The 18,806-nt window shown below is 30.3% G+C and overlaps 2 protein-coding genes across 2 annotated transcripts; both read right to left on the bottom strand.

Annotated features, from left to right (window-relative positions):
• Window positions 1–528: 528 nt before the first annotated feature.
• Window positions 529–4,004, bottom strand: LOC105778269 (uncharacterized). Its single transcript, XM_012601943.2, has 2 exons — window positions 3,482–4,004; window positions 529–1,078 (listed from the first exon to the last, which is right to left on the bottom strand). Exons 1-2 carry the CDS (start codon window positions 3,749–3,751, stop codon window positions 914–916), a joined length of 435 nt encoding a protein of 144 aa, XP_012457397.1. The 5' UTR covers window positions 3,752–4,004; the 3' UTR covers window positions 529–913.
• A 10,485-nt stretch (window positions 4,005–14,489) lies between these two features.
• LOC105775908 (uncharacterized) lies at window positions 14,490–15,740 on the bottom strand. Its single transcript, XM_012598403.2, has one exon. The coding sequence runs from the start codon at window positions 15,644–15,646 to the stop codon at window positions 14,564–14,566; it is 1,083 nt and encodes a 360-aa protein (XP_012453857.1). The 5' UTR covers window positions 15,647–15,740; the 3' UTR covers window positions 14,490–14,563.
• Window positions 15,741–18,806: the final 3,066 nt, after the last annotated feature.

The raw sequence follows: 18,806 nt of genomic DNA on the forward strand, positions 1-18,806 counted from the left end.
AAACCCCTTTAAAATTACATATTGTTGGGTTTTTATAACCGATTTTGTCATCATTTCCATTGCTATGATTGTCCTTTCTTTCCTCTTTGCAAAGGCAGTGAGGGTGCGCGCAATGCTTGGTGGCTTTGCTACCGGTCGTAAGTGGTGGGTAGCTGGCGGCATCTAGGGTTTCAGAACAATGAAACCCTAGTTAGATATTTTTTAAGGAAATTGGGCTTGGCTATTGGGCTTCGGGTTTGGGTGTAAATGGGTTTTAGTTTTGCTGGGTTAGGTCTGTTAGGGGCTAAATTTGGGTCGTTGGGCTATTCGGGTTTTGTATTGTAATTGGGCCCGGTTTTTTTTTTAAAACAAAATTGGGCTTTTACAATGTGTATATGGATATTTATGCATATATATATTGCTCAAAATGTATGTATATATATTCCAAGCCTTCGATTTTGAAGAACAAAAGTGTTCCATTAATGGAGAAACTTGTTACTTGAAGAAATTATAGTTCAAACCAGCATAATTTTTGCCTTTAAAACAAGCTGGGGTAAATATGGAGGTTTAAAAATTAAATACACTGTTTTACAATTAATTTCCATTCCATATGTAACAAGCTGCCCTTTGAAACTTCTTTCCATATTCTCAAAAGAACAATTATACTAATATTACCTCGACTTTTTTTACATGTAATGGTGGAAATTTTTAAGTATTGCCATAGCTAGGCAATCCACCAAAAACTCTCTCTCTCTATATACACAATATATATAGATCTTTATGGCCGAGAAGCGGAGAAAAAAGGGCAACTCCGATCCAACTAGACGGTCTCTACTTGGTCATCGAAAACTTCCTTCCGGGAGAGTAATTGTGATAGTTGTTCGGTGTAGCATGTGGGAATCAGTTTGTTGTGTTTCTCTCTCAATGACTTGTGTCAATGGTTATGGTAGTCGGGATTGGCCGTTAAATCATGTTGATGCTGCGGTAATGAAGGGCGTTCAGGGGGACAGGGAACTGGAGCTGGAGCTGGGTGAGCGATGAAAGTAGGAATTTCATCACCCGGCATTAATACAGAAACTCCACTGGTGTATACCGTCATCTGCAAAAATGTCAAAGTAGACTACCTTTATAAGAACATTGTAGTAACTTGGAAAGTCGAGGACGTGACTTGGTCAACACTCAAAAGCATAGAAAAACAATAATTTCACCGAAATTATTGAAAAAAATGAAGTTACATGCAACAACACCAATAAAAGATTAAGGCTCTGCATGAGAAAGAAAATGTAACAATGCATGATATCACGTTGAGCAGTTCAGAGATATCGACATATGAGGCTATATCGAGCTAGTTTCTAAAGTTCGAGAAATGGATAAATCCGAAGCCAAAGGTAGAAATTTTTCTTAGCTAAATGAGGGTTAAAAGTAATTGAAGGAAAAGCTATATAAAGCCACCAAATTAGACCCTACCTAGTTGGCATTTCCTAGACAAGCATCCTTTTTTTTAAAGCATTGACCTTACTGGTACTACCTTACGATCACAAACCAACAACCCACCAAGCTGTTGTAATATTAAACAATCGGACAAAACTCGAACCGCCAATCATGCAGATTTGATGTTTTAATTGTCTTGAAAAAAATAACAAAACAATGTGCCAGACAGCATCAAAACATAAAGATTATATAAACATAGAAATCAACAATCTACTTAGCAATAAGTGAAAACAAAACAACCAATCGATATCGTAAGTTCCTACAATTCTTAACGGAGTAGAGAGGGCAGCGCATTATCTCAAATATCAACATATGTATCAACATTACAGGTTTGCATTCAAATTCGAAACTGACAGTTACTTCTAAGTTTCTTATCAATAGAAAGAATGCTTTTCCAGGATTGCAATTAAGCCGGACTAATTGATCACATCGACAAGAATGTATCTTGTTTGTTGATACATCCAACAGTATCCTAAAGGATTCGGTCCCGCAAACACAACAAAGCATTAACTTCCAACCCTCAACAAAACAATCCCAGCTTCCCCAAATAGGTGCTACTCAAAAACATTATCATGTCTCAAGATGCCAGAATATAAGTAAACATGGGTCCCGAACACAAAATCAGGAGTACTGGTTGATCTGATGCAACCTATCACCACCAGCAAAACTGGACGCATTCTGTTCAAAACTTCATTCATTTTCGCGGTCAAAAACTGATCCTTATATGTTAGCATGAGGTACATGCGACAAGCCACATGTCACTAAGTTATTCCATCAGCCACGTTAGCTTTTAACAGTACAAATGGATGTAATTTTTAATAGAAATGACCAATTTACTCCTTGATCTAATGTACAGAGACTAATTTGCCCATTTTTCTGTGTAAAGGGGAGCAAAATGCAATCCAACTCCTACTACAGGGACCTCCATGATACTTTTACCCCTATATTGAACAATTTAGAGGGTTTTGGACTTGAAGTAGGCTAAAGATTTATTGCATAAAAATGCAGGGTTACACTCATAGGATACCCTAAAACAGTGATAATTCATATAAATTTGCCTTATCACACTTTCCATAATGAAAGTGGATCATACATGATCTTCATTATCAAAAGAATCCAAGGGAGCAAATTATCAGAGTGCACAATAAGGTAACCATTTGTTCCCATTCCCATGTATGGCCATGGTAAATTGGTAGGGTCCAAACTCTAAAACATAAACAACTATATCTATTTGTTATATATACTCTTCAAGGGGGGCCAAACCATTCAACTTCAGTGGGACATTTTGCCTAAATATATAATAAATACAATGACAGACAATTGACTGTTCCAGAGAAAAGATCTTTGACTAAAAAAGATGCAAACTTCGCAATTGCATGAAACTTGAAAGGAAGAAAATTTAAGCAACTGAAATGCTTTATATATCACTAGGTACCAAATTGAAAGAAAAATAAGCCCTCATTAGCTATCTTTAATTGAGGGTTCCCAAGACAAAAAGGAACATACATAAAAGAGAAAGCTTTAACATTGAGCTTAGACAAAGCTTACAAGGAATGGGGAAAAATGTCCAAAAAAAAATCTCTTTTGCCTAAAGAAAAAGCTTATGATGATATTGATAGCCAATTAAGTACACAAAAACGTCCACAAATTTTACTGCTAATGCAAAATGTATGATGCAATTGCATGAAACTTGAAAGGAAGAAAATTTAAGCAACAGAGATGTTTTTTATATGTCATTAGGTACCAAATTGAAAGAAAAAAAAAAGAAATGAGGGTCCCCAAGACAAAAAGGAACATAGATAAAAGAGAAACCTTTTAACATAGAGCTTAAACAAAGCTTGTGATGATATTGGTAGCTAATTAAGAATCTATAACATACTTAAAACCAGTTTTATTGCTAAACACCAAACAGTCAAAAAAGAAGGGTTTTTTTTGGATTAAACACATAAATGAATAAACATTGAACAAAATTAAAGAAAACCCAGAAATGAGAACAAAAAGGGGAACTCACTTTAGGTGATGGGTGACTAAGTTTGCCATTGAAACCAAGCTCGAGGTCACCATGGTTAGGTCCAGCAGTAGTAGAAGAGTTATTAGGTCTAAGGAACCGTTCAAATATAGCCATTACTAAGAACATAGAGATGAGAATAGCAGTAGCAACGAAACCAAAAGACACTGCATTCACTGAGTTATCAAAATGTCTCCATTGTTCTTCTCTTCCAACATTCAATGGTGAACCTACCGGTGGCCAACCATACAAGTAGCTTTCTTCTTTTCCCATTTTTTTACACCAGCTCCAAAAAATAAAAAAGAGAAAAAAAAGAAAGCAATTTTTAGCTCCTTTACTGCTTAACTCTCATAGCTGTGTGTTGATGAGAGAGATAGAGAGAGTGTGTGGGTGGTAAAGGAAGGTTTTTTTTTTTGGATGGGTTATGGCAGTACTTGAAAGGCTTTTTCTTTTTACACCATAACCAAAGCTTCTTGGAGTACTTAAAACTGGTAAAGATTTTGGGACTTTGCGAGAGAGAAAAATAAAAAAGAGGGAAGCATGTGGGCATGTGGGGCTATATAATCTTATACAAGGGGCTGACCTATTTGGAAGTGAATAAAAATGGGTTAATATAATTTTTGGTCCTTGGTAATTTGATTCACTTTGCTACTTATATTTTTTTTGTCCATTTTAGTAGGGGAGAGCAATTTTCAATTTTAACCTAAAAATCGATTCATTCGGATTTTTCAGTTTGGTCGGGTGGATGGATTGGTCAATTTTGACATCTATTTAATTGGTTAATTTAGTTGGTTATCCGTTATTGAATCCCGAAATCGAAAATATATTTATATTTTATAATGTATAATAGTTATATAATCATATAAACTCAAGGTCAGTTAACCAAAAAACCGACTAAATCAAAGTTGGTTCAGTTTGGTCAACAACTAAATTCAGTTGGGTTGGTTTTATCATGTTAAAGCCAATTCGGAAAAAAAAATATGTTAAATCGACGAATTAAACCGGTTGCTCTCCCATTTCAATACTTGAATTTGGCAACTATGTCTATTTGGGTTCATGAAATTGGATTCCGTCAAGATTTGATTATTTAGCCTAGGTAGCCAATATTGTATTGGTATTGGTATTGGTATTGGTATTGGTATTGGTATTGGTATTGGTATTGGTATTGGTATCAGTACTGGCCTGTTTCAGTGTACCGCTTTAGATCTATCTTATTTTTTAAAAACACTTGATATATGTATATGAAAATATTTACAAATATCAAATAATGAGATTAAATAGATTTCAAATATAAATATTCATCAACTATATAAAAGATTTTTTTAATAAATTTCGAAATAGATAAAATAAAATTTTATTTCATAAATTAAACAATAAGATCCTCCCATGAACATAACAATCCATAATTAAATAAATCCAAAATAAGTAATAAAAATTTTAAATTTAAATTTAAAATATATTTTAAAACTATCTTATTGTACGAATGAAATAACTAGTACACACCAATATCAATTGAAATTTGCACCAAAAAGAACTTAAAGTTTGTTCTAACAGTTTACTACCGAAACGGAACATTCTGACTAGTACGGGCGATACTAGAACATAATTGACTACCGTGAATGTGGCACTCTGAAATTATAACATATCGTCACCTAAAAATAGAATCTAAATTCAAGTATGAATATGGATCAAAATTAACTACAAAGTCAAAATTGATTTAATTGTCAAATTTATGAATCAAAAATTATATTATAAAATTTCAATTTTAATCCTTCAATTATGTTAAAAAATGTGATTTAGTGTTTACACTTTATTTTAGTATAATTTGATCTTTCCATTTTATAAATTTATTTGCTAATCCAATTTGTTAGCACAATTAGTTACTTTCGTAGCTTTTAAAAAATAATGTTTTAAAATGAAAATCAATCAAATAACTTAATTTAATAAAAAATGATTTGTATTGTTAGAGTTGTGTGACTCGAATCCCGGCTTGAAAAATTCGATGTGTAACTCACTCGTCAAAGAAATAGAATAGAAAGGCAAAATTGAGGATTTGTGAGGGCGAAGGACCGAGGGTCGAAGACCTTGCCGCACAAGTTGAATCCGTCTACAACTATATTTCTTCTATTAGACATTGATTATAAAAGGGTTGTTTAACCCTTAATACATATGTAGCAGAAAACCCATTGTATTGTTATTTTTTAATATTAGTGAATTTATCCTCCTCTGTTCGTGATTTTTCTTGATAAGGGTTTTCCACGTAAAATTTGCGTATTCTTATTTCTCTTTATTATTGCCTTCTTATTGCCATTATCGACGTATAGTATAACAAATGCTTAACAGTTCTTATTTTTCAAATCAAAATATCACTTAAAATGAAAATAATAACTATATTGTAACGATATTATAACGTGAGAAAAAAAAGCTAAACCCATCGCACTGAAAATAAACGCTCATCCAACCAGTTTGTCTGATTTAATTAAATAAATCATTAAAAATTTCGTAAAATATTATTTTAAAAAATCGATTCAATCGAATTTTTAACCTATTTCAATCTATTCGTAACGTTGTCCAAATCAACCAATTTTATACATATTTCCAGACCATTACTGACTAGTTATAAATATATAAAGGAAATTAAAGTGTTGAAATGGACATGTCAATGTTTGTTCGGCCTTCATGTAATCAAGGTTCAGAAAACTAACAGCAGTTAAAAACCGATGTGTGGAGGAGTAGTAAGCGCTCAGACATTGTTGTCCCCTATTGGCCCTATATGTATGTCTTTAGTTGGTTCAAAACAGACATTCTCCCCCATTACTCACTTTTCCTTCTTATATAATCTTTTAATATGTGGTATATCTTATATTCGAGTTAGGTCGAACCATGAATTATTCGAATACGACTAAATATTCAAATTGAGATTCAATGTTTTAAGCGTTGTTCACGGCTAAACCTTTCAAAATGGTCATATAAAAAATTAATATTTACAAAAAATGCTCAAACGAAATAAGGGGTAAACTTTTTTTTTTAAACAGCTCAAATAAAATTTTAAATTATGTTTTATTCTAAACACATCATACTTACTTAAATTTTACTACAAATTGAACTAAACTGCGTGAAAAGTCCCTATTTGAATATTTTTATAAAAGTCAAACCTTATATGACAATTTTAAAAGGCATTTAACCAATCTAATACCTAAAAAGATAGAAATTTGATCATACGAATCATAATTGAAAATCAAAATCTATATATAAATTTGATATTTGTATCTTTCTTATCACTCAATCTAACAGATATTAAATTAGTATTTAAGAAGGGTTTGATGAATATGGTGTTGAATTATGAGTTCCTTTTTTATCTGAAAAATAATTCAACCAGCTTTGCACCACTTTACTTAAGCCAGTTTCACAATCATGCCCTATATAAAATATATGGTTATCTTTAGAATGCAAAATACCCCTTTAATGGTAAAGTAGGACTGCAACATGATACCCAACATGCTAAAAGATTTAAAAAGATGTTAGCTTCCCCCCAATCCCATCTAGCTTCGCAATCAATGAAAATATTTATCGAACTTAATCGAATCGATCGTTTAAATCGAGAATTAATTACGGTATCAATTTGAAATAAAAGTATTAAATCAATTGATCTAAAAATTGGTATGAACTAATTAAACTAATTTTTTTATGAATTTTTAATAATTTATTTAATCTAATGTGATTTTAAAAACTTTACTAAAATTATTCTTATTTAAAGACTAAACATTCAACTCTATCATATGGGCCATTGCCAGCTCCCAGAAATCTCCTTTTTTTTTTTTTTATCTTTGTCTAGTTTATTTTAGTTTGTTTCACTTTTGGGACCATCAAAATAAGAAATAATTTGTCGATGTTTATTAAGTCGAATAGTAAGAAATTAGATGTCACTTAATGCCATTTTCTAATATTGTGAACGGAAATAAGAAGACAGAGAGTTAGGGAATATTGCCTAAAGTTTAGCGTCTAACTTGACTCGAATTCAGATTTAGTAAATAGGTTTGAAACAACAAAGAAACATGAAAAAAAATGAACTTTGGATTACTTGCATCAAACTGCTCAAAGTATGATTTAAATTCTAAGGTCATCCTCTATCATACGAGTAGTTTGGGTTTGGTTTGATATATATATAAAAAACAACTTTTTATAAATTTTAATGATATTATTTGTTTTAAAACGTCATTGTTCGTAAAGTAGGTATACATGTATTTAAATTTTAATTTACGTAATTCAAATATCAATTGATATTAACATTGAACCTGACAGTTAGACAGATAAAAAGAACTTAACACTTTGAAGATTCAATTAAAATGTATTGAAATTTGAGATAAGTTTTGAATTCGAGCAATAATTTAGGGATGATTGATGAAATTATCACATTTTTAATTAGTGGGTATTTGTGAAATTAGAGAAAGATAAATGGTGAAATTCGAAAAATACTAGAATAGTCCAAAGCAAGAATTGCAGTGAAAATTAAAGGATGAGTGAATGCGGCAGAGACAGAACGACAACAGATTACAACATGATGTAAAATCATGAAAAAAAAAAAAAAGCGAAAAGTATTATTATTATTAGGGATAAACTAGTGTTTAGTCTTCAAATTTGATATGTTTTTTATTATGGTCCTTAAATTTTTTTATTCACATTAGTCTCAAAATGCTGGAATTTTTTTTTCTCATTTTGATCCCCAAATTTAGATTTGCTAAGATTTAATAGTGCGACACTTGTGTCACATCATATATTTTTATAATTTTTATAATTTCTTTATACTTCTTTATTTTTTTAGATTTTATTTAGAATTTTAAATTTTTCAGGTGATGATATGATATAATCTTAGAGTACCACATCTCATACTTCAACAAAACCTAAGTCCAATAATCAAATTGAAAAATTTTGCTAAGTTTCGAGATTAATATGGACAAAAAAAATCATAAATCAGATTGAGAAAATTTATCAAGTTTAGGTATTAGATGTTACTTTATCCCCTATTAATGTCATTGGATTATTACATTTTGGTGCCGTTATATGGCCTTCTTCATTCTCACCTGCGACATTAATGGAAAGAGTAGACTCCCCCTCTTCTTCTACAGTTTAGTTATTTCATAATACAACATTGAACATCATAAATCTATTAATCAAAATCCAAACAACTTTCTTCTTTAATTTCTAACACCAATCATCGATTAGCTTAAATCTGATATATGTTCTTTTACTCGTGAATGTGTATTGTTCCACTGTATCGATCATTGAATTGTTGTTAGAAGCTCATCAACTTAACTTTAAAAAAAAAAAACTCAAACAGTCCAATGACTTAAATATAAACATTCAAATAGTTCAAAGATTATTTTATAACTTTTTGAAATTGAATGGCCAAAATATAATTTTATTAATAGTTTAATGACCTTGGATTTAGTTTATCCTTATTATAATGATTATTATTATTCTCTTCAAAAATCTTGAGAAGGACAGCTCAGAAAAAGTGGTCCCCCTAAGGACTCCAAACACCGAAGCTTTTTGTGGTAATAGTGCTATGATTATGTGGCAGCATCCGACATACATGTTTTTATGGTCCAACGTAATATTAATTGCACATCATTACCCAGCAGTTCTTGCGAACCTCCTATGTCTCCCAATTTTTTTATGTGCTATAATTGTAATTTTTTAAAATTGAATAATTAAAATATAAAATAACATAAATGAAGTAATATTCTGATAAAAGTATCACTAAGGGTCTTATATTAAAAATCGGATTATATTTTATTTTATTTATTTAAAAAAAAATAAATTAATCTCTATATATTAAATTAAAGTATAAATTAATTATTTTATTAAAAAATTATTTATTTTTACTATTAAAAACTGATAGCTAAGATACATGTGTACATAACACATAAAAAATGAACTTTATTGGATAAACTCTTTTATGAACAAAGTAGTTAGACTCAACTAGTAAGATACATTCCAAGCTATTGTATAGAGACTCGTTTAGTCCCATGTCGTAAGAATCATGACAAGGGAAAAGCCATTAGCCAATAGCCAGAAAATCCAAAGGGGCGTTTGTCTTTCAGTTTTCACCGCACCGTAGGTGGTCAGTGCCGGTCCCTAAGCAATTAGCCCCTTTGAGACCCCAAATTTCATGAACCATCCACATGATATGTTCCCTTGAATGTTGGTAAAACCCTAAACCCCCCACCTTGTCCCTAAATTTCCTATGCTCTCACGTGCCACGTCTACCCTCATCTTCCACGTGGCAAGATTCGTCCTTTAAAAAGCGGATAAAGCACCTGGGAGGTCTGATTATATCAAATTAATTATAATCAATTTAGTTCCTCCATTAAATCGAAATTGTAACACAAGTAACAATTAATGTACAAAAATTTTCCTAAAATGATTTTTCCCTCAATAAATTTTATTTATAAAATCATAAAAACTTTAAAAATACTAATTATGTTAAATAATAAATGGTATTTTTAAAATTGTAAATGTTAAATCTATTTCTAATTGGCCTTATTTGATTCTTTTTTATAGTAAATTGCCTAAATCAACTCATTCACCAGTAGAATGACTAAACTGATAAATCCATATAATAAAGGGACCTTTCAAATGCATTCACATTTGGAAAAATAAAAGCCTCACAAAATGTTAAAATATGTCGTAAGTCCCTATACTTTTCATAAATTTAGAATTCAACCATCATGCTTTTATTTCTAGGAATTTAGTCTATTTACTTTTTAGATTTCAAAATTCAAGTCAAACTATTAACATTAAAATTATTTTGTTAAATTTAGGTTCATTACAATATTATTATTTTTAGTTGCATTGCTACAAAGTGAGCACTTTTTTTATCTCAAAATGTCACACCAACCAATTTAATAGTGATAACAATTAGACCCGAATTTTAAAATTTAAAAATAAAGAGATTGAATTTATAGAAATAAAAATATAAAGACTAAATTTTAAATAAGGAACTAAAACATATTTCAACCCTCCAAAAATCTGATACACTAGGCTTCTCCTCTTAGTTGTTTACACTGCAGGCAAGAGAGAAAACCGACCAAATAAAAAATTGACAGGTATGTGGATGGTTTATAAAATGTAAGTTCAAAAATATGATTATTCGGTATCAAATCGATTTTTATTTTTATTTAATATATAATTAATTTTAATTTTTATGATAAAACAAATAATTTATATTTAAAATAATAAAATATTTTTAGAAATATGTATGAAAAATACCTTAAAATTTTATCAAATAGTATTTAAAAGTCATAAAATGAAATTCATTAATCAAAATATATCTAAAAATAAATAAATATATAAAAAATCGAACCCAACCGAATTAAAATAAACCTATAAAGTCTTAAGTCTTAACCACCCTCGAGATTATCCCTCTCATATTTCAACGGTCCAGATCGATTGTTACATCCCTTTCGGGGGTCTTGACCCGTTGATTTTTTTGTCAGTAAGGGTCGAAACAATGTTAAAAAAGAAAAAAAAAAGCTTTTCTCACGCGTGTGTACATACTGTACCATCACACGTGTGATACGTAGTTAACCAAAAGAGAGTACGGTGGTGGTGATGCTGGTGGGGACAGTGCATTGAGGTTGCTGTGTCAGGTGCTGGTGATGGGCATGGCTCGTGCTATTAAGCTTTTTGCTTAAATGGGTCACGTGAAAGGATCTTTTACGTGCTATTTATTTATTTTATTTATTGGCCTCTGTTTTTCTTTTTTTACTTTCTCTTCTTTTTAGGTATCTTTTTGATGTTGTTGAATATTGACCGCTTAATGACTTGGGATTGGGCCTTTCTTTTTTTTAAGGTAAATTATAGTAATAGTCATTCACTATTCATAAATTTTACAATTTTAACCCTCAACATTCATATATTGTACTAATTTAGTATTGATTCTAAAATTTTAACCCTCAACATTTACGTATTATATAATTCCTTTTTACTTTTGTCTTTTTTACGATGATTTCACCTAAAAATTAAAAAACAAGTTTATTAGCTAAATCGATTGGAAAATACAAAATGGGAACACTTAAAAATCCAAGATAATATTTTTTTATTTTTTCTTTCTTTTAAAATTAACTCTCAATATCACAGAAAAAATAAATTGCAAAAAGAAGAAGATTAATTTACATAATGTAAATCTCTCAAACCAAACACAAAACAAGAAATGGTTCAATTGCTTTCGATGGTAAAGTAAATCTCTAAAATAGAAACATGTAGGAATTGCAATTCTCAAAAATATATTTTATTTTTAGAAAATACATTCTCACTACTTTATGATAGAATAACAATATATAAAGCTTGTGTGTTAATAGCTTTATCAGTGTCATCTGTTTATAATGAGCTATTCATAACGGGTTATTACAACTATAGTATCATAATTGAGCTATTCATAATTACATACCACTATGAAAGCTACTTAAATAGTGCTTGACTCTCTACAACATTCAATCGACCGTTAGGGTCCCTATGGCGTATTTGACAAATTCGAGTCTAAAAAATAGCGTAGAACACACTAAATCACTTATTAAATCAAAAAGATAAAACTAAGTAAAAACAAGGAAAAGACATTCAAATTACTCGAGAATAAGCTCATTAAGTGTAATTGAGAACCTAATTTAACATATCAAATTACAGTAGATCACTGCTCATCCAATGACATTGTCAAAAATGTGTTACCCTCTAGGATATCCTTAATCTCTTTGAGATAAATCCGTTCTTTTAATATAATCCTATTTTACACATGGTAACCATTATATCTTCTTCCATGAAAAGTTAATTACTGTCAAATAGTAATTAAATCATTTATCACAAAGACAAACGATTCGTGGCCACGTTTACTTCTCATCTATCATGTAATGTCGATGAAATGATATTGTTTACCTATTAGTTGGGTTATGAATTCCACTATTGTGAATAATACTACATACTGCAAAAGTCATATATCAAATACAACAACTTTCAATTTTGTATATATTTGAACTCAAGTTTTTACTTACATCAAAGTATGTGAGTCACACACATATAGTCCATCATTCACTCAACATTAAGACATGTCACACTATGAATGTCACAAAGTGAATAAATTCACAAATAGATTTAGGATCTATTATACTTGAGTTATGTTTGATGTATTGTCAGTCTAGTCAGTTACATTTATGTCTTCATCTTCTTGGAGCCACTCACTCCAATGGTCACGACAAAGCATTTTCCTCACCTGGACTTGATAAACGACATATTAGTTTTTCAGTCGGTTTGTTCCTTTCTAGTTAGAATAAGGACATGTTTAGATTCGTATACTAATACGACTATCTTTTCGTATTACAATCCGATCATATAATACCACTTAATATTAGTTAAATGTTAGATAACCAGTAAGCTAATATTTGCTTTCATTTTGCTTTGAATGTAAAAACATTGAGGACAATATAAAAAGGGTATTAATGTAATTAATTAATATTTTTATTAAAACAATTTTTTTGAAAAATAAAAGTATACAAAACGAATATAATACACTTGGGACACCAGATCCAACGAAAACTACATTAACATAATTTATAAATGTTGAGGGTTAAAGTTGCTATTATGTCAATTTTAAAAGTTGTTACTGTTAGCCAGCTACTAACCGCAAAAGATAAAATTGAATAGTTAAACGACCATTTTGTAACTTTTTTATAGTTAGAGAACAAAAAGTAACATTTACTAATAACTGAGTAACTATTTTGTAACTTTTTATAGTTAAATGATATAAAAAAACTAGTAGTTGAAGGACTACTAATGTAATTTATTTTTTAAAAATATATTATATATTATATGTTAGCTTTTGCACGTCTATGGCTATGTAGGCTAAGTTTATTTTCATTATTTTGGCAATTTTGAATTGCGTTTCATTCATGCACATGATCTTTGACCCTTTGGGCCTTTCCCATTCTAGCTAAGGTATTTGGCTAAAGGTTGATACATTGGAAACATCTTATTCATTTCTTTATATCTCATACATTATTGGAGCAAATCAATAATTCGTTGACTAGATTTAAAAAATAAGTTTAGATAAAAAATTAGACTCGTTTAAAATATGGGTCGGGTTCGGAATCGAACATTTAAGGTTTGATTTTTTTTTATGTTTATAATAAATCATATTATGTTATTTTTATGTATTATATAATTTATAACACTATAGTATAATGTAAATATTTAAAAATGTTAAAGATGTTTGTATATAATTTTTTAATAAATGAAAAATATATAAAATTATTAAATATGAAAGTAAAAATAATATGAATATTTTAAAAAGTTTTAAAAAATATGAGTGGGCCTAAAATAAGCTTGAATTAGCCATTTACAAATATGGGTAGGCTAAGACAAAAATTTGGGCTAGACCGGATTTGGGTAAAGATAAAGTATGCTAATATCATACTTAAGCCCGACTCGACTCATGAACACTTCTAATATGAAGTAGACACCCTTGACCAATGAACCAATCACAAATTCAAATTTTTTATTCATTTGATATGGAGCAACATCATTTTTTGCTAAAAAAATAAATTATGGTACGCTTACAATATGAATGAAAAATCGTGTAATATATATTTATAAAAATATAAAAAATATCAGAGTTTTAACTGTGATGATGAAGTTAAAATATTAAAATTAAGATGAAATAAAATATAAGATACAATATTTTTATAAAAATAATGTAATGGCAAACAAGACATTTTCTAGGGAGAAAATATTATCCCTATTATAGTATTTTACATGGTACATTTTCGCTTATTTGTTATAGAATATGCTACTTATACATGACTAAGGTAAATTTTTTACTTTATTAATAAATTAACTTTTAAACTATACCCAAATTTCATATTAATCCTTTAATTTTTATCGGGAGTGATCTTTAATTTTACCGTGCGTTTTTGAATAGTGCATATTAACTTTTGACAAAAAAAAAAAAACTTTAAGGACTTATTTGAGAATTCTAGTATAGCGCATGGGCCAATTTACGAATAAAACTTTTTTTTTTATCAGTTATCCTTGTTATCAGAGCTGAACCACGCAACAATGGCTGCAAAGCTCATTTTCCCCTTCTTCCTCCGTTGGCTCTAAGCTCCGCCATGCATCGACGGTGGCCAACGTATCGAATACATAAACCACCGACAGTGTTTTCGTCGGTTCCTCAGCCTTCCGATACCCCGCGAAGAAATATAACTGTGTCCCGATCGGCGCCATTGTTAAGTAAAGCCGTTCCATGGCCGAGATCGGCGGATTGAAACGTGACCCGTCGACTTCGGTCCACATGTTGAGGTTCTCGTCGTAAGCTTCGATGTGTCCTTTCCATGGGTTAAGGCAATCGCCGGAGCTAAACAATTTGCCGTCTACGTCGACGATTTGATTCGGCGGTACGTCCAATTGCCACATCCCAGCCTCGAGGTCCCATTTCTCCGCTCCGACGTGGAACAACTCGGCGGAGCACCGCTGCGGCGAGAACGTCAGCATGTTGGGGACATAATCGTCTTTTTCGGCGAAACCACCCACTACGTAGATTTGGCCTTGCCATGTTACCCCTACACATTTGTACCTCAACGAACTCATACTAGGCAAGTCGGTCCATCGACCGGTAACCGGATCATAAACCTCGGCCGATGTCATTCCTCGAGTGCTATTCAAACCGGATTTTCCACCCGCGACGTAAATTTTATCGTTACAAACACAACACGCAAAATCATACCGTGGCGTCCCTAACGACGCACATTTCGACCATTTGTTCCACCGAACGTTGTATCGGAGCACTAATGCTGACACTTCTACATCAACATCAGGAATCTCATTCGAATCCCGAGGTTTTCGCTTGTTCCATAACCTGCCACCGATAACATAAACAGATTCTCCGAGTGAAACCATCACAAAACCCTTTAAGACATGGTTTTCACGTAGGTTGGGAATGAAGCTAACATGTTCCCATGTATTATTACAAGGGTTGTAACATTGTATACAGTTGAAAACATTAGTACTAGGCCCTGCCTCTTTAGGACAGAACGCGGCGATCACTCGATATCGAGGAGAATTGAACACGGGTGGTGGTGATGGTGATGCCGATCGTCGCTGGGAAGAGATCGAACCCATTGGACTTGTACGGGAAAAGTGATCGGGCTCGAGTCGAGCGAGTTCCGATGCTTTGTTTCAATGTCAAATGGGGAGAACCAATGTGATGGTTATAGGTCAGATATAGGTAAAAAAAAAAAAATTGCATCGCGGACTAAACAATGAGGATTATGAATATGTAAGCATAAACTATGAAATAAAGATATGGACAGTACGTATCATACAAGAATGGGGGATCATATCTATGTTTTTTTTCTTGTTTATGTTTCATTTTTTGGGGTCAAATTTCTTGTTTATGTTCTGACCAAACATTTGATTCAATGTTTTTGTTTTTTTGGGTAGGTTTCGAAATCCGTTGTTTACAATGACTTTGAATATACTTTTTTAAGGTTTATTATAATTTAATTTACTTGAATATGTTTTTAAAAAAATTTTTGAACAGTTTATTATAATTTAGTTTAATTTTATTTATTTTTAAAATAAATTTTAAGGTTTTGAATTTTTGGATTTATTTTTATAAAATTACATTTGTTTTATAGCGAAGAAATTTCAAAGCTTTTTTAAGATTTTTAAAAAATTTAAATTTTAAAGTAAATAATAAATAACTAGATTTTGTCACACTCATAATTTGGGTGAAAATTGTACGTAACAAATTTCACAAAAAAGATATAATATAACTTTAGTTGAAATGATAAAATTAAAAATAAACAAAAATTAAATATTATAATGTTTTGAGTTCGAATCTGGACAAATATTTTCTAGATTATATATAAAAAATAAAATTACCTTCAAAATAATATTTATTGCTTACTACAAATGAGGAGTTTTGGATAAACTCATTGTTAAGTTAGTGACCTTGTTGAGGTGACACCAACTCAAGAAAACACTTAAATATTGTAATAGATAAATAAATAACTCATATATTATAATTTTTGAAATATTTTATATAGAAAATTTAAATTATTTTTACTGTTTTAAATCTAAAATGTTTATTTTATGTTCAAAAATAAAATTAATTATAAATTAAATTTGATTCGAATAAATATCGTTTAAAACCATCGAAACATCATTATTCAAATAGATTTTCAATTTCTCGATTTTTTTCTAACCCTAATGCCATGAGTGCTTTTTATTTTCTTTAACTTATTTAAGGGTTAATTATAAGAGAGGTTTGCAATTCAGATTTTTATTAATTTTCAAACTTTAAAATGTATCAATTGCGTCATTAAAGTATCGATATAATTTTATCAATCAAATCGTTCTTTCAGTCTAACCGCAACGTGGGTGTTAAATGCTAATTCAAATATTAGATAGAACATATTTTAAATATATAGATTAATTTTAAAAATGCATGTATCTATTGAATGGACTACTTAAAATTTGATGTGTTAAAAGAGTTTCATTAAAATTTAGTAGAGCTATTTATTTAACACCTTAGGTGATCCAATTTACCTAGGAGATTGATACACACATTTTCAAACTTAATCCATGTATTCTAAATATGTTTTCGTCAAATTCAAATTAACTGGTCTAGCTAACAACTAAATTAAAGACTTGATTAATATGATAATATCAATCGAGAATCATTTTGAATCTCTTTAATTAGCCCATTATTTAATCATAACTTCTGTACATCTCTAGTGGGATTAAAAATAATCTTATATTTTGTTTGGGTTAAAATCTCGCATTTCAAATTTATTCTCTATTTTATTTTTAGAAATTCAGTCTTTAAATTTCCGAGATTTTAATCAATATTTTAAACATATACTAAATGTTTTATTAGAACCAAAATATGAGAAAGCAACAAACGCTACCTAAATTCCTAAAAATATAAATTTCGGATTAAATTCTGAATTTACGAAGAATACGTGGACTTATAACATATTTTATCATTATATATTTATAACGATTTGGAAAGATCTTGCATAAAAAAAAGTGCTACTACCATCATAGTCTGGTCTCTTTGCCTATACTATCCCTTTTTTATTTCGCTTCTTTTTCTCTTTACTTTAGGAAAGGAATTTTAGCATCCCTATGTATCACCATTTTCCATTCATTCTTTTCTCCCCCTTTTTGTTTCTTTCTTAATTTCATTCATTATTGTTCTTTCGTTTTAATACCATTTATGCTTCCCCATAAGGCTCTTCGAGTTTTTTTTTCAAAAAATGGTTCAGGGTTTAATGGAAAAGCTTGAATGGGCGAGTAGTTATGGCAAGAAACAATGCAGAAACCTTTTTTGGAAAATGAAAGCAGCTTTGAAGAGAAGAAGCAAAAGGCAGTTCAAGTTCCATTATGATCCTTCAAGTTATGCTCTAAACTTTGATGATGGTTATTGCCATTGTGGTGTTGGAACAAGTACAGTCCAACTTGCTAGATTGCAGGGATTTTCAGAGTGTGAGAATGTTATTTGGGTTTATGTTTTTTGGATCAAATTGTAAAAAAAAACCAGTCTCTTTGGTTTTGCTTTCCATGTTCTGTTTTTGTTCATCTTGTTTCTGTAGAAATAAAAGAGGGTAAAGCTTGCAGCTATGGTTTTTTGGGAGGTATCTAGAAGATGATTTTCTTTTTCAATGGTTGCATTTTCTTTGGTTAAATTGTGAATTTAGTCCCTCTATCTACATTTTATGTTGAAATAATCAGACAACTTTACTTTTATAACGCCATTTAACTAGTTTAAATTAATTAACATCGTCAACTAAAATTATCTGCGGGGCTCCTATAATCTAAGTCAGATTACATTTTGTCTCTTTCATTTAAAAAATAAACAGGTTAATCCTTTTCGTAAGATTATGAACAAATTGATCTTTCTATTAAAATTTTTATCTATTTTTATTATTAAGTGCTGAAATAGCAACCAATCGGTAACACTTGACATATCACGTGTACCTTATGTTAATATGGAGGACTAATTCAAACAAAATGGATGAAATTTTTAACAGAATGATTAATTTACTCTTTAATCTAACATACAAAGACTAATTTACCTATTTTTTTAACTAGAAAAAGTAAAATGCAATCCGACTCATAATACAGGATTTCTATTTTTTTTCCTTAAAAATATCTATTATGATATGGATTTCTTTTATATTGACAGTGGTGCTTTAACATTATAACCGGAACAGTGGATCAAATTCTGTCAACGACCAAATCTCAAAATTGAGCTAAAACCACAATTTGACCC

This window comes from Gossypium raimondii, chromosome 10 (assembly GCF_025698545.1).
Source record: "Gossypium raimondii isolate GPD5lz chromosome 10, ASM2569854v1, whole genome shotgun sequence".
NCBI classification, from domain to species: Eukaryota; Viridiplantae; Streptophyta; class Magnoliopsida; order Malvales; family Malvaceae; genus Gossypium; species Gossypium raimondii.

Coding starts and splice junctions, on each gene's coding strand:
- LOC105778269 (XM_012601943.2), bottom strand. CDS start 3,751: ATGGGAAAAGAAGAAAGCTACTTGTATGGTTGGCCACCGGTAGGTTCA. Junction 1,079..3,481: donor TTAGTCACCCATCACCTAAA/GTGAGTTCCCCT, acceptor ACATTTTTGCAG/ATGACGGTATACACCAGTGG.
- LOC105775908 (XM_012598403.2), bottom strand. CDS start 15,646: ATGGGTTCGATCTCTTCCCAGCGACGATCGGCATCACCATCACCACCA.